The 14545-nt window shown below is 49.9% G+C and overlaps 1 protein-coding gene across 1 annotated transcript; it reads right to left on the reverse strand.

Annotated features, from left to right (window-relative positions):
• Positions 1-570: 570 nt before the first annotated feature.
• LOC117886996 (zinc finger protein RFP-like) lies at positions 571-9808 on the reverse strand. The gene is made up of 7 exons (XM_034789217.1): positions 9353-9808; positions 7826-7921; positions 5646-5876; positions 4851-4873; positions 4007-4122; positions 2419-2451; positions 571-1179 (listed from the first exon to the last, which is right to left on the reverse strand). Exons 1-7 carry the CDS (start codon positions 9767-9769, stop codon positions 668-670), a joined length of 1428 nt encoding a protein of 475 aa, XP_034645108.1. The 5' UTR covers positions 9770-9808; the 3' UTR covers positions 571-667.
• Positions 9809-14545: the final 4737 nt, after the last annotated feature.

Consider the following 14545-nt stretch of genomic DNA (forward strand, 5'->3'; position numbering starts at 1 on the left):
GTCCCTGTCACCCCCACATCTGCCTGTCCCCAGCCCGGCTGCTAATTCTACTACTTAACCCCCACATCACTTCTGCCCCCAGCTCCTCCCTCAGTTCTGCCCCTGCAGCCCCACATCTGCCCCTCAAGACCCCTCTGCTCCTCCAGGGGTTCTTCCTCCCATCCCTGGTGCTGCAGGGAGGGGGAGGAGCTTTCAGGGGCCATAGAGATGAGATATCGGGGGTTGGGTAGACGGGTCCTCCAGGGGCATAGAAATAAATCAGAACACGCTAGATGGGAATCCTCCTGGTCATAGAGACTAGGATGACTGTGGCTAGAGAAGCCCATTTTTCATCCCAGTGGGCTCTTCCCTCCCATGTCAGTGGCACTGTCTGACGAAGGATCCCCAGAGTCCTCCTGTATCCTAGAGGACAGCAGCAAACAGGCTGCACAATCCCTGAGGCAATGATGAGATCGGCTTCTCTACCTCACCTAATGCTCTCTATGGTTTGACACCAGAGACTGCACAGAGTTGAGTCTGGCTGCAACTTCCAGGGTCGCAGAGACTTCATGATAGACAGTCCACGGGAGCAGATCATAGAGACGACACTGTCTGAGGCTAGAGAGGCTGATTTCAGGCTCCCCAGTGGGATATTCCTCTCCCTCTCTCTCCCCCCACCCCCATGGTCTCAGGGACACAGTCTGAGCCGGGATCCTTCCCCCAGCACCCAGAGCCAGGGTCGGATTCTCTCCCCAGGGACGGAGCCCGGCGGGAAAGTGAAGATCGGGGCCTTGTCACCAGCATCGATAAATGTCACCTGCCCCCGGTCACAGTCCAGACAAACCCGGATCCTGCTGGGGGCCCGGATCAGGGGCAGGGGGGTCACAGGGGAAGTGAGTGCTTGGAAGTGACTCCCCCACTGCCCCACAGCCCAGATCCCCTCCTCAGGGCTGATCTGTCCCTTCCTCCTCACAGACTCTCTGGCCACCCCCACAAACCAGCCTCCCCCACAACCCAGCTCCACCTCCCAGCAATGTCTCCCGGAGGTGAATCCCTCACAGCCCAGCACACAGGGCTCAGTGTCAAATCTTTCAGGATTGTCAGGCAGATCCTGCCATGTTTCTTCCCATCTCACACTTTTCCAATCCTCAGACAGGACAAGTTGGGGATGAACCGTGTCTGGATCCAGAGTCATGTTCACTGGGGAGAGAGAATCAGAGTGTTGGAGGCAGAGGTCAGCCCTGGGGAAGGTTGGGACCATTTCTCACACTCCCCAGCAGCCCTGGTTTGGCTGGGACAGTCCTAGATCCCAGGGAGCTGCCTCTGTTCTGGGCACCTGAGATTGAGCAGAGATGTCACTGCAGTTCCTCACTGTTTAATAGGAACCAATTCACTGGTTTCTCATTTGTTTGCAGAGGCTTCAGTTCCTCCTGCTGGGGCTGCTCCATTCTCAGTGACAGAGACACAGCAAGGCAGGTGTCAGAAGCTTTTGGTGAGGAGGGATGAGAAGAGGCAGGTACCAGCTTTAAACCCCAGAGGGAAGCTCCCTTCCCTAATGCAGCCTCCACTCCAGGGTCAAGGAACAGAGAGGAAGGGGCAGCGTTGTGGAGCGCCAATTAAGGCCAGAGAGTGGGAGGTGGCATTGGGTGGGGTAGCCCCATCCCCAGCCCAGAGAGAAGGGAGAGGGGCCAGCATCAGAGCGAGAGCATCTCCCCAATCCATGAAAGAGTGAACAGCTCTAATGGGAGAGCCCAGCCCTACCCAAAGGAAAGGCAGGATGTTGGAGAAGAGTGATGGAGAGACCCCCTGCACTGGGGTGAAGGAGAGGGATCTGTCAGCACTTAGGAGAGGGAGCTCTCATTCCTCTCAATTTATATTAAAAGACCTGTGATTGTCTATGAAAACCCCAAGGTCAGAGTTAAGGGTGTTTGGATGCTGCTCAGGGAGAGTGTTTCTGATCATCAGTGTGGGCATGAATTCAGCAAAAAAGGTTGGTGTCAGGATTGTTTATGTGACTTCAGCTTCTGATCTCCTCACTGTTTAATGGGTTCAATGGCTGGGGTTGATTTGGTTGGTAACTTTAGCTACAATCTCATGAAGATGTTTTCATTGGAATTTTCTCATAATTTAAACACATTCTCACCCTGTCTGAACGATCCCATTTAAGCCTTGTCCTGGCCATCCCGACTTTTTTGACAAAAATGGGGTGCAGAGGAACGAGCAGGGGGGCGAGTGGTGATGCCAGCCCCAAACAGGCGGGGAGGCAGAGCTCAGGCAGGGAGGAAGGCGGGGCTCAAGCTAGCAGCGATGCCAGGTGCATGGGGGGCAGGCAGTGCTTGGGCAAGCAGCAACACCAGCCCTGTTGGGGTGGAGCGGGGAGGGCTCGGACTAGCCCCACATGGTGTCCTGTTTTCCCTTTGGGAAATTTCATCAACCTACCTCTTTTTGTCTCCAGTGCAGACGGCAGAGTGTCTGAATGGGGAAAGGAGGAAAGAGATAAAACTTGTGACTCCGCTGTTCAGTGGCTGCAGGGGCCGGTGCAGACCTTGGCACAGGCTGAGGAAGTTCTGAAGCCAGCCAGAGTTACATCCCTATAACAACGGCCCCCGTGGGACTTGCCCAGTGTGAAGAGTGTCAGAGGCCCAGCTTTACACTGCCCACGTCCCTCTGTCCCTCGTCCACCCCCTCCCTCTTCCACCCGCCCTCACCCCTCCCCCACCCCATTCCCAGCCCTCTCAGGAACACGCCTTGTGCCTGCAGCCGCTGGGGAGGAGGCACAAGAGGCTCCTGTGCTAGAGGGATCCCACACCGTGAGGGAGGGGCTTTCTCCTTCCATACAGCCCATGTGCCCAGACTAGCTGCTGTACCGGACCAGAGCAGAGTGATGGGCTAAGTCCAGCTCTAACAAATGGCCTTTCATTTAGGGTCTAGATTTTGGGTGCCGACCTTTAGGCACCTGGGGCCTGGTTCTCAGAGGGGTTGGGCACCTGCAGCTCCCACTGACTCCACCTGCAGCTGTGGAGGCTGCACAGCTCTGGAGCACCTGCCCTGCAGCTCTCTCGTTGGGAGAGAAAAACTCAGGTGCCCCAAATTAGGTCGTTTTGCTCAATTTGGGCCTGAATGTTGTGACCTTCGGTAAGTCGTGAATTTATGTAAGACATCCTGATGCCTGGGCCCCCTACATCTCCTCAGTTTATCTGCTTTCCACTAGTTATTATGTTCAGAATTGAGAATTGGTACAAGGGTCATGCAGAAGTTTGCACAGACCGAGATTGTGTGTTTATACTGACTGACTTGGCTTTCGCCTGGTGAGCAGTTTGCTTGACATAAGGAAATGTTGCCTTAAGTTGTCTTGTAATTAAGTGACATGTTCATAAGTTCCCATGTGAGACAAAGATTTTTTGACCACACAATGTGCTTAAAGAAAACAGACACCCAAAATGTACTGTTCAGGAGCACTTAGCAAAGTAAAAAAAAAACCTATGCAGAGAAGAGGGTCGAAGAGACCTATGCATAATCAGTGGTAATTAGCCAAACAGAAAAAAAAAATAATGACATGGAAATAGCTTGGACAGCAAAATCCCTGAGAATTAAAAAGTTCATGCATCTGCACTGTATGAGTTATAGAAGATACTTAATATTCATAACACGCAAAGGTGATTGGAAAAAAAACTAATAAACACATAATTTGGATGTGTATAATAGACATTGTAAGGGGTAATCAGAGTTTCATAGAGAAATCCACCATAACCTGCCTATGGTCCAGGAGTAGGCAACTGGCCAGTACTTCTTTCAGTATATCTGTCATTTCGTACTTTCATAGTAATTGTAATTGCAAGGCATGCTTTAGATACAAATAAAGGTTTGAATTAATCAACCTGAGTGACTTGGACCCCAAGTGTGTGGCATTCTCACCCAACAATTAAATACACACATAATCTAATTATGAACCAATTGGCCAGAGACATTCTCCTCCGATAGACTCAGATGCTCATCCCAATTTCCCCTCCTAGATCCCTTCTGGTACCTTTGAACTTCCTCACAGTCTCCAATAGCGCAATAGTTTTCTGGGAGAAACCACTGATTCGCTCTTCCAGTTCAGGAGAAATCTCCTCTGGCTTTTGGAACTTCCCCTTCTCACACCTGGACGGAATAATTTCATGTGATTCTATTTCATGTATTGACTCATAAGTTCTTGCTAGTGAGCTACTTCTCTAATGGGCCTGGAGTTAGACTTCTCGACTTCTCCCAGCCTCAGAGCAGGTGCAGCGCAGGCCATGGCAGTGTAACCTTCCCCCAAAAGGACCCATTAATATTCTTCAACTCTGGCCTGGAGATACCAGCTCTGGGGATAAAAGGGGAATTGAGTCTCCATGGCCAATTCACTCCTTCACCTCCATGCTCTGATGGACAGGAGGTTCCCAGGTGAAGTGTTGTAGAAATCTGACCACTAGGAACTAGACTGAGACACCAACTCCCCCCTCCCCAGCTCATTCCACACAGGTCTCCAAACAGTCCTCAGATGAGACAGACTTTTGGACCACTGCTACCCTGGGCTGAATGGTGACCAGGGCCCAGCAGTGAAAGGCCCATATTCTATCCTCACTATCCTGAGGCAGCCAGTCCCCCAGGGAGGTGACATGTCTAGGAAATACTTGAGGTCAGTTTTCCCCACTGTATGGATAATTCCAGAGTCTTCTATAAAAGGGTGAGAACCTCAGGATAAAATTGATCAGAGATTTGTATCCAGAATGTGACCTTCCCCATACATTTTGCTGTATAGCCCCTGCGAGATGCGGTGCTAATATCATCTCCAAGCTCTTTCCTAGCGTTGTGAAGTGTGAGGGGGAGTGAGAGAGAGAGACACATACCTGCCCAAGGTGCTTCTGACATCCTAGAGGAGAGAGAGTGAGAGAGTGTATTTCAGTCCCACCTGACACACACTTAACACTCCAAAGAAGGGATTTTGGAAGTATGGGGGAAAGAGGCCATAGACGCCAAATTCCCCTCTAGCCAGGGGGTGCTTGACCCCCCCACTCCTTCCCCCAATTCCCACACCCCGCCTCTTCCCACCCTGACCCCTCACATGCCCCGCCCCCACTCCACCCCCTCCGCCAAACCCACGCCCCATCCCACCTCTTCCTGACCGCTTCTCCCCGCTCCGCCTTTTTCTGCTCCCTGCCCCCAAGCACGCCCCATACCCGCTCCTCCCCCGCCCTCCCAGAGCTTCCTGCATGCTGCAGAACAGCTGATTTGTGGTGGTTGGGAGGCACTGGGAGGGAGGGGGAGGAATTGATCAGTGGGGCTGCCAGCGAGCAAGAGGTGCTGGGAGGAAGGGGGAGAGGGGGAGCTTGGCTGCCCATGGGTGCTAAGTACCCACTAATTTTTCTCCGTGGGTGCTCCAGCCCTGGTGCATCCACAGAGTCGGCACCTATGAAAGAGTCCCTTCCCTGGCTCCAGGGCCATGGATTCCCTGAGCTAATGGAGCTTATCCATCTCTAATATCAATGTGTCTGTGGCTCTGCAAAGAATAATAGTAATTCACATTTCAGGAACGCACACACTGAGTTACACTGCGATCTCTGACTGCTGGACTGCTGTGCTCATGTTTTAGGAGCAGTCCTGTCCCTGTATTGGGATCTGGAGTATTTCTAACTCAGTCTCACCTGCAGGAATTCACTTGTTGGCTTCTGACACTTCCCCTCCATCTCACTGATCAGCTCACTGAGATGGGAAATCTCCTCCGAGAGTTTGGTGATATTTTCATTCTGTATCTTCACAATCTCCTCATTCAGCTCTGCCAGCTGGACCAGCAGGAGTCGCTCTTGTTCCTCCAGGAATTGCCGCAGTTGTTGAAATTCAGACACAATCTTCTGTCTCTTGGTTAGTGTCTTTCTCTGTAACAAAAAAATAGGGAACGGGCTGGTCAGGGATATGGCTGGAGCCTGGGGTCCTGTCACAGAGCGCTGAGTGTGCAGGAGGGAGAATTTCTTTGCAAAATTTAAGTCACCTGACACTGTGCAATGCCCTGTGGTTACTAGAGAGAGGATTTTCTCACACCTTTCCTTTTGGCCCCAGAATCTCATAAAGGGACATTCCCACGTCTGATACGGCTCGAATAATGTATTATTGATGGCCTCGGAGATGCAAATCCAAAACAGCAGGAGGACTCAGCCACTACAGCTGGGTGACATTTTCTGCACAATTTTTTTTTTCGGGGAAAAATGCAGCTTTGTCGACACTGAAACGTTTCATGAATTCCTGTCACTGTCCCTCAGTTGTTTTGTTACAAAGATAAATGAAAAATCAAAATATTTTCTTTTAATTTTTTTTTCCAGGATTTTAAATGTGAAATTACTTGTTGGTTGAACATTTCCTTCTTTTTTATATAATGATATATTTTTAAAGAAATGGTCAACATTGAAACAAAACATTTTGATTTTGTCAAAATGAAACCAAGAAAAAGTCAAATATATTATTTGCTGAAAATATTATAAAAATAATTTTTGGTTCGAGCCAATTTTTTTTTTAATATCTAGCCAGGGGAAAAGATCTGGTATTTGCCCAGCTCTATTCAGAACCAGGTGGACAGAGACAGATGGGGAGAAAAAAACAGATGAAACTATGACACGAAAAACTTCAGACTCAGGCAGAGAGCTGTGCTTTTGATACACTCAGTTCACATTGGGAAGATTTTTATCATAGCCACAAAAGCTAGAAATTAACTCACTAATTAAAATGAAAGCTTAGAATCTGTATAGCAACAGGTTATCCTTTTCTGGGAAGAGGATTTTTCAGGCCCTTTATATGGATGCACATACACACACACACACACACAGTATCCCAGGATCATGAAGCAATGGACAGAAGTCCACATTCCCCAAGGCCACAAATCAATCATTCACAAGAGTGAAATGTGAGGGAAATAAACTGTCCTAAAAGATAAATTCTAATGAAAAGAAACTGACTTAACAAATAAGGAGGATGTGAACTGTAGTGAAAATAGTAAGGACTGTAAAACAACATCTCTGGACAACACCCTCAGGCATACAAGGTGAATGACAGGAATGGGGAAATTGTCAGAGCGCAAAGGGACTGTAAGCCAGAAGGGAGCGGAGGGATAGAACCCTACACATCACATGCAGGAATACATGACTGTATTTAAACTGGAGCTTAAAACTGTAAACAAAGATTGCACAAGAGGATTCCCCAAAACTAAACATCCTCCAAACTCTGGGCTTATAGAAGACTGAGAACTGTGAAACTGCAGAGTGACTGTGTATCAGGGGGGTTGTTCTAGTGCATTGGATTTTCTAATTCAAAATTCTGTTAGTTCATAAATATAAACTGTTACCTATAAAGGGAGTCTAATTAAACTAATAGCTAATATGGAGTAGATAAAAATAATAGTTTACAGTAGTTTATGGCAGTGGTTTTCAACATGTGGCCTGCAAACCTCTGGGGGTCCGTGGACTATGTCTAAAGGGTCCACAAAAGACTTAGACTGAAAACAGACTGACCAGAATTCAGCTATACACACAAACAATAGATTTCCAAAGGGGTCTCTGCACCTCCATTCGAAATTTCCAGAGAGGTCCGCAAATGAAAAGAGGTTGAAAAATACTGGTTCATGGTGTAGGCCAAAGCAGTAATTACTGTTAAAACAACTAATTTTGATTTCCTTATGATTATTCCCCACTTAACGAATTTCTGCTTTACCCCCAAGTGATTGAGATAAAACATAATTGGGCCTCTAGATTGCCCCGGCCTCTCCTTATTGCTCTGATTCAGAACGCCCCTCCATCCAGCTCGTTAACAATGCAGGTTAATAATGACAGACGCTTACCAGATATTCCTGGCTTCTCGTCTCTACACTCACTTTACATCCCAGCAGCTTTTCTCTCTCTTCCCTCAGAGTCTGCAAATGGGCCTGAATCTTTTCCTGGAGAAACAGAAAATGATTTGAGGGGTGTTATTTAGGAGTGAGAGTGTGTGTGGGTGGGGAACTTTTCCAGCACAAACAAACAAACACTCTACTGATGAGCAGAGAACCCAGTAGGTTTATGATATCAGATATACCAAGGAAGTGGAGTCATATTACTGGACACTGGGAGTGTTTTATTTTCAGACTCCTTGACATTGTTTGATCTTGTTTCTCCATTAATTTACACCAACATGAAACTGAAGTCAGATAGTTGGATTTTTCAGTCACTATGTGAAATAGCCTATTTTTAAGAAGGTTTAACAAACAAAGTGATACAAATTCCAGAAGCCACCAGGGCTTGAAATATGGGCTGGGATTCTCAAAGGAGCCCAACTCCCACTGAATTTCAGCCCTGAAGCCCTGGAGACTGGACTGCTTGGACAGAACTGGTCCGAGCATGAAGGCAAACCCTATTAGATGTGTTGATTTTTGACAAGAATGTTTGGTGTTTGCCCTAGTGCTGTCCTGAACCCTTCCCGTGCTAATGCTGCCTGGGTAGCTGTTCCCCAGCTCCCAGCAAAGATCCCAGAAGGGGGTTCCAGAGATTTCAAAATGCTGCAGTGTGGGAGAGCAGTGTAAGGACTAATGGAACCACTTTGGCAGGTTCTTCAGCCTGACACAGGTTAGCACCGCCCAGGGGTTAGTTTTGCTGCAACACAGTCTAATCCCCATGGTATTTGGCATGGACCTGTGCTGCATGGAGCCCTTTTGTGTGTGGACTCAAGGTCCTCGGGGTCTACACAGTGTTAGCCCAGTGATTTCCTCTAGTGCAGGCCAGCATTAGAGTTAAACTTCTCATGGAGAAACACCGGAGTTCTGAATCCCAGTGGGAAACCTCATTTCCATTCTGGGCCTGGGACCTTTATCTTGGTGTCTTTCCCTCCTAATGGTCTTTCTTAATTATTGCTCAGTCAGGAGACAGCTGTATCAGATCCCTCCCAGCATTGGGGGTCAGCAGAAAATATTCCCACCCTCCCAACTGACAGGTTCTCTGAAATACTCCAGACAGGTGGGACAAGTAGATTCATGATGGAATTTTTCCACAGGGTTCTCTACAGCCATGACCCCTCTGTGGAGAGCTGGACCCAGCCCTGTGGGACAGAAGCTGCCACTGAGGCTGAGTATGGTGGGTTGCGGGTTCTTCACTCCCTCTTCACTCCAATGTGTAAGACTTAGGACGTTTATCGACGGCCTCGCTTCTCCACCTGCATGACCCTTTGGAGGATTCCCAGTTGCTGGGAAACCTATTTAGGCCTGAAATCCCTTATTCTTTGCCAGTGGAGGCTCACTGAGTGGCTGTCTGGAGCTCAGGGAATCTCTAATGCTGGTAGAAGGTGAGTTTCCCAAGCCTCTCGCTAGCTATAAAAATAACATTTGGTCATTTCCTACCTTAAATTCTTCCGCAGCTTCCTCTGCAGGAATGACGGTGTGATCTCTGTGCTCCTTGGATCTGTCACACACCAGGCAGATGGGGATTTCATCCTCTTTGCAGAACAGTTTTAGAGGCTCCTTGTGTTTCTCACACAGTCTCTCTGGTTCTGGTTCCTTCGCTGTCTGCAACCTGAGATCTCTGGCTGCTTCCACAATATTCCTGAGCTGCCTGTTCAGCCTGAGGTTCCTCTGGGGAAAGATCTCTCTGCACTGAGGGCAGGAGACGTCTGTATCGAATCCCTCCCAGCACTGGGTGATGCAGGCTCGGCAGAAACTGTGATCACAGTCTAGAGACACCGGATCTTTAAAATACTCCAGACAGATGGGACAGGTCAGTTCATCCTGGAGAGTTTTTGCTGGATTCGCAGCAGCCATGGCTTCTAGTGCAGGAAAGAGACCAGAGAGGAATTTACTTTCACTTTCTTCTGCTCAGAAATGGGTTGATCGAAGTTTGCATTTTTATTAGGCGTTTCTTTTCTGGGTGCGGTCACATGCTGTTTGTTTTTTGTGCACTGTAAAGAATCTTTGAATGAAGAGTGATGAGTAGGACCCTACCAAATTCACGGCTGTGAAAAATGTTTCATGGACCATGAAATCTGGCTATTATAGGGAAGGGACAGGACTGGGGGCATCGCAGCTGCTAGTCCCGGCCCAGGCTGGGACTTTCTATTCCCCTGCAGGAGCCGCTCCCAAAGCCATCTCAGAGAGGGAGCAGTGGAAGTCCCACCACTGACTGAGCTACATCCATTGTCATGAGCATACATGTCTTAGTATCCTTGTAGAATCTGCCAGATGCTATTACCGTGCTTCGTCGACAATAAACCTGGCCGGGTGCTTTCACTGAAAACCGAGTCGGTGGATTTATGGGGCAGTTTAATTAAGGTTTGCTGTCTCCTCTATCTCCTCACCCGCCTGCCTGCCGCTCACCTCCTCTCCCCCTCCCACCTCCTGGCTGGCCACCGCTCGCCTTCCCACCCACTTCCTCACCCCCGTCTCCGCCTCCCCACCAGTCTCCTCACCATCTGCCCGCATGGCTACCACTCGCCTCCTCCCACTCGCACACCGCCTACCCGGGCGATCATCCCGATTCACCCTACCCAAGGAACAGCTCTGCTGATTCCTTTGCTGCCTCTAAACTCAGCTGTTTGGCTGTTTCTGTGTCTTTCACCAGCTGCCTGTTGGGCCTGAGGTTTCTCTGTTGCACAGTTTCTCTGCACTGAGGGCAGGAGACATCTGCATCAGATCCCTCCCAGCACTGGGTGATTCAGGGTTGGCTAAAATTGTTCCCATGCTCCAGAGTGACAAGTTCTCTGAAATACTCCATACAGATGAGATGAGTAGCTTCATCCTGGAGACTTTCCACAGGGCTATCTGCAGCCGTGGCTCCCTCTGGACAGTAGAACAGGTCAGTTTCACTTTCCTGAGCTCAGAAATATGCCCCACCTGCAGCACAACTCGGTATTTCCCTTCCTGGAACTGACTCTGCTGTTTGCTAAAGGTCAAGCATCAAAGAAAGACACTGTGTGGAGAGGGAGAGGGGGCATTGAAAGCTCACTAACAATGACTAACAGATTTGAGATGTTCAAAGCTGAGTTAGCGCTCTTAGAGGGGGTCACATGACCCTCTTCTAGGTAGGTCATCCCACTCTGGAACATCCCCCCCGATTGGTCAAATCCGCTCTCAGGGAGGTCCTCTGCAGCTGAAATCCATCCTGATTGGTAGAGGGCGGTGGGAGGAGTTCTTAGAGGGGTCACATGACACCATTTGCTTCCAGTCATGTGTTCATATTGACCCTGGAAGTAATACCCCCATGGGATGGGTCTTAGAGTGACAGGTGGGTGGGTCCTGAGGGGTTAGGGGCAGGGCCTATGTTTGATTGATGGTAGGCCCCTTATACTACTAGCCTCCTCCATGAGAAGCACAGTATGAGATCTGTGCTCGGTGGATCTCTCACAAGCCACACACATGGCTTCCCCATCCTCTGCACAGAACAGATCCAGGCATTTGTCGTTTCTCTCACACAAATTCTCTTTTCCTTGTTTGAAATCCAATTTTTAATATTTTCCACTATATTTTCTGGCTGATAGTTATTTTGGAGATCCCCTTTCTGGATCAGGGCTCTGCAGCTGGGGCAGCACCAAGGATCATAGTCCCCCTTTGTCCATGTCTCACAGTACTGAGTGATGCAGCCCCGGCACAAGTTGTGCCCACAGTGTATGGTCACTGGGTCCATGAGATATTCTAGGCAGGTGGGACATGTGGTTTCCTTTTGGATATCCCATACAGGTGTCACTGTGGCCATGACTACTGGAATCTCTGGGCTTCTGTTCTTTCTGAATCAGAAATGGTTTTGCTGATAATGGGAGGTGCCTCATGTCAGCGGCACAGAAGCAGAATGAGGTGAAGAGAAAGGAGAGGCCAGGAGGTGGAGCAGGAGAAAGATAAGGAAAGAAGGAAGCAGGAACTACATAGGCAAGGAATAGGAGCAGCGGGATGTAAAAAAGCAGAAAGGGAATGAAAGGAAAAAGGAAGAAGGAAACAAACAAACAAGAACACAAAAGCTTAAATGCAGGGTCTGTCTACACAGTACATGTCCAGATGGGGGTCCGGCTGGATTGTACTCCAGTGTCTAGCCCACACCGCCCCCTTGCTGCCATGGCCCCACTGCTATTGGTAGTGTGTTCGCTCCAGCAGTGTCAGCATGTGTACATGTACCCGAGCTGGGAATCACATCTCCCAGGTGCTGTGTAGATGTGCCATCAATCGAACTAGGACATTCTTAATGCAAGTAGGGTCTGAATGAGCTCTCCCCTGACACCTAGTGATGAGCTGGGAAAGAGGACTTAAGGAGCTGCCCTTGTTTGCATGGGCACAACTACCCTGTCTAGGTACTCAGCATGATGGAGCTCCTTTGCCAAAATGATCACTTTTGGCTGGTGTTGGATCACCAGTCACTTTGTTATTGGGGTGGGTACTAAAGGGTTGTTATCTTTCAGCAGAACTGTGCTTGGCATTCCCTGATTGAGGGGCTCACCCGCAACTAAACTGCACTCGCTGGGCGGGAGATGTGGGTGCCAAAGCCCAGTGAAGTTGATAGAGGGTTGGGACAGGTACTTGTGCCCTTTGATGTGGGCCCTAGACACTATTTGATCTTTTCTTTCTCTACTGTGTAATAACAAAGCAGATTGAGACTCAAGGGTGGGTCTGGTTGCACATCAACAAAACTGAAATCACAGATAACCAGGCCTAAGCATTAGGCCTGCTGTGGGACACTGTCTCTGATACAATAGACTGCCCTGCCTATGCCAATAATGAGGCTACCCCACGAACAGCTGAAATCACTGAGAGCTGTGCTAACTTGCAGGACCTCAAGACCGCCCAGAGAAGGTGGGGTGGGGAGCGGACAGCTGGCTGAGTGGCAGGTGAAGTGGCGAGTAGAGCGGTGAGCTGCTGGCAGGGCAGCCAATGCCAGAGCAAATGCCTGGACAGTGGCGCGAGCAAGGTGTACCACCCCCCACACTCCCGACAGGTGGGAGGTGCACTCTGCAGATGCACCACTGAACTCTGGGTCTTTACTGTGAGTGTGGCGGAGGGAGAAGGGAGGGGTACGTTAAAGGAACTTTTGGTTGCTGGACTTAGAAACCTGAGGCAAAAGGACACTGCCCAATGAACTCTGAGGTGGGTGTTTGCTCATGGTTTTATGTTTATGAATCCTGCTTGTGGCATTTTCCCAAATTAATGCCGGGTTACTTCCCTCCTTTCATTAAAAGTTTCTTTTCTACACTCTGACTCTGTGCTTGCGAGAGGGGAAGTATTGTCTCCCAGAGCCATCCAGGGGTGGTGTGTAATTTTCCCAGGTTACTGGGTGTGGGGTCTAGAGCCAGTTCTGTATTGTATTGTTGAAGAGGAACCCCTAGATATTGAACCCGGCCCTGGTTGCTGCTGACTCCCCGTGGCAGAAGGTTATATTAATACACAATGAGGGCGTCCACAGCCACACACAGACTTGCACTGAAACAACAATAGGTGGGAACTAAACCCCCTTGAGATATTTCAGTGAAAATGTGTGTGCAGAAGAGCCTTGCTTGGCTGTGTCTTGCTGAACATCTAACCACCCGCCTGGGACCAGCCAGGCTAGAGCGACTCCCTGGGTTAAGGTCAGAGGGAACTGGTATGTGCTAGTGACAAGGCATGAAAATGGCAGCAACTCATTAATCTGGAGCAACCCTTGAGCTGAAGGGTGATTTTATTGGTAAAAGCTCTAAGCCAGGGATGGCCAATCTGTGGCTCCAGAGCCACATGCGGATCTTTAGAAGTTAATATGCGGCTCCTTGTATAGGCACCGATTCCAGGGCTGGAGCTACAGGTGCCAACTTTCCAGTGTGGCAGGGGGTGCTCACTGCTCAACCTCTGGCTCTGCCATAGGCCCTGCCCCCTCCCCTAATCCTGCCATGCCCTTGCTCCTCTCCTCCCCCCCACCAGCCTCCTGCACACCACGAAACAGCTGATCGGGACGTGCGGGAAGGGAGGGGGAGGCGCTAATCAGCGGGGCTGCCAGTGGGCGGGAGGCGCTGGGAGTGGGGCAGGGGGGAGCTGATTGGGGCCTGCTGATGTATTACTGTGGCTGTTTGGCAATGTACAGTTACACTTGTAAATTCTGGCTCTTTCTCAGGCTCAGGCTGGCCACCCCTGCTCTAAGCTTTATGACTTTGCTAGGGTTACCATTCGTCCGGATTTACCCGGACATGTCCTCCTTTTTGTGCTAAAAATAGCGTCCGGGGGGAATTTGTAAATCACTCAAAATGTCCGGGATTTCCCCCCTCCCCCCGGCAGAGCAGAGCGAGCGGCTGGGAGGGCTGCAGGAAAGTCACGGGCTGGACTCCGGAGCAGCTGTAGAGGAGCCGGATCCGCCCTGCATTCTGAGCCGGCAGCTCTCCCCTGCAGCCTGGCTCCGGCAGCACTGTGCAGGGCCAGGGACCGGGTTGTGTGTTGTGCAGGGGAGCGCAGCCACGTGTCCGGCTGGCACAGAGCCCAACACCCTGTTCTGAGCAGCAGGGTAAGGGGGCCAAGGGGCAGGAGAAGGGGCAGGGAGGTTCTGGACGGGGCAGTCAAGAAACGGGGGGGGGTCGGGAGTTCAGGGGGGGGGGTTTT

This window comes from Trachemys scripta, chromosome 14, assembly GCF_013100865.1.
Source record: "Trachemys scripta elegans isolate TJP31775 chromosome 14, CAS_Tse_1.0, whole genome shotgun sequence".
NCBI classification, from domain to species: Eukaryota; Metazoa; Chordata; order Testudines; family Emydidae; genus Trachemys; species Trachemys scripta.

Excerpts from the sequence above, each read along its gene's own strand:
- LOC117886996 (XM_034789217.1), bottom strand. The coding sequence starts at position 9,769 with ATGGCTGCTGCGAATCCAGCAAAAACTCTCCAGGATGAACTGACCTGT. Across the intron at positions 4,874-5,645 it reads CAACAAGTGAATTCCTGCAG|GATGTCAGAAGCACCTTGGG; the intron begins GTGAGACTGAGT and ends TCTCTCCTCTAG. Across the intron at positions 4,123-4,850 it reads GTCAGAAGCACCTTGGGCAG|GTGTGAGAAGGGGAAGTTCC; the intron begins GTATGTGTCTCT and ends TATTCCGTCCAG.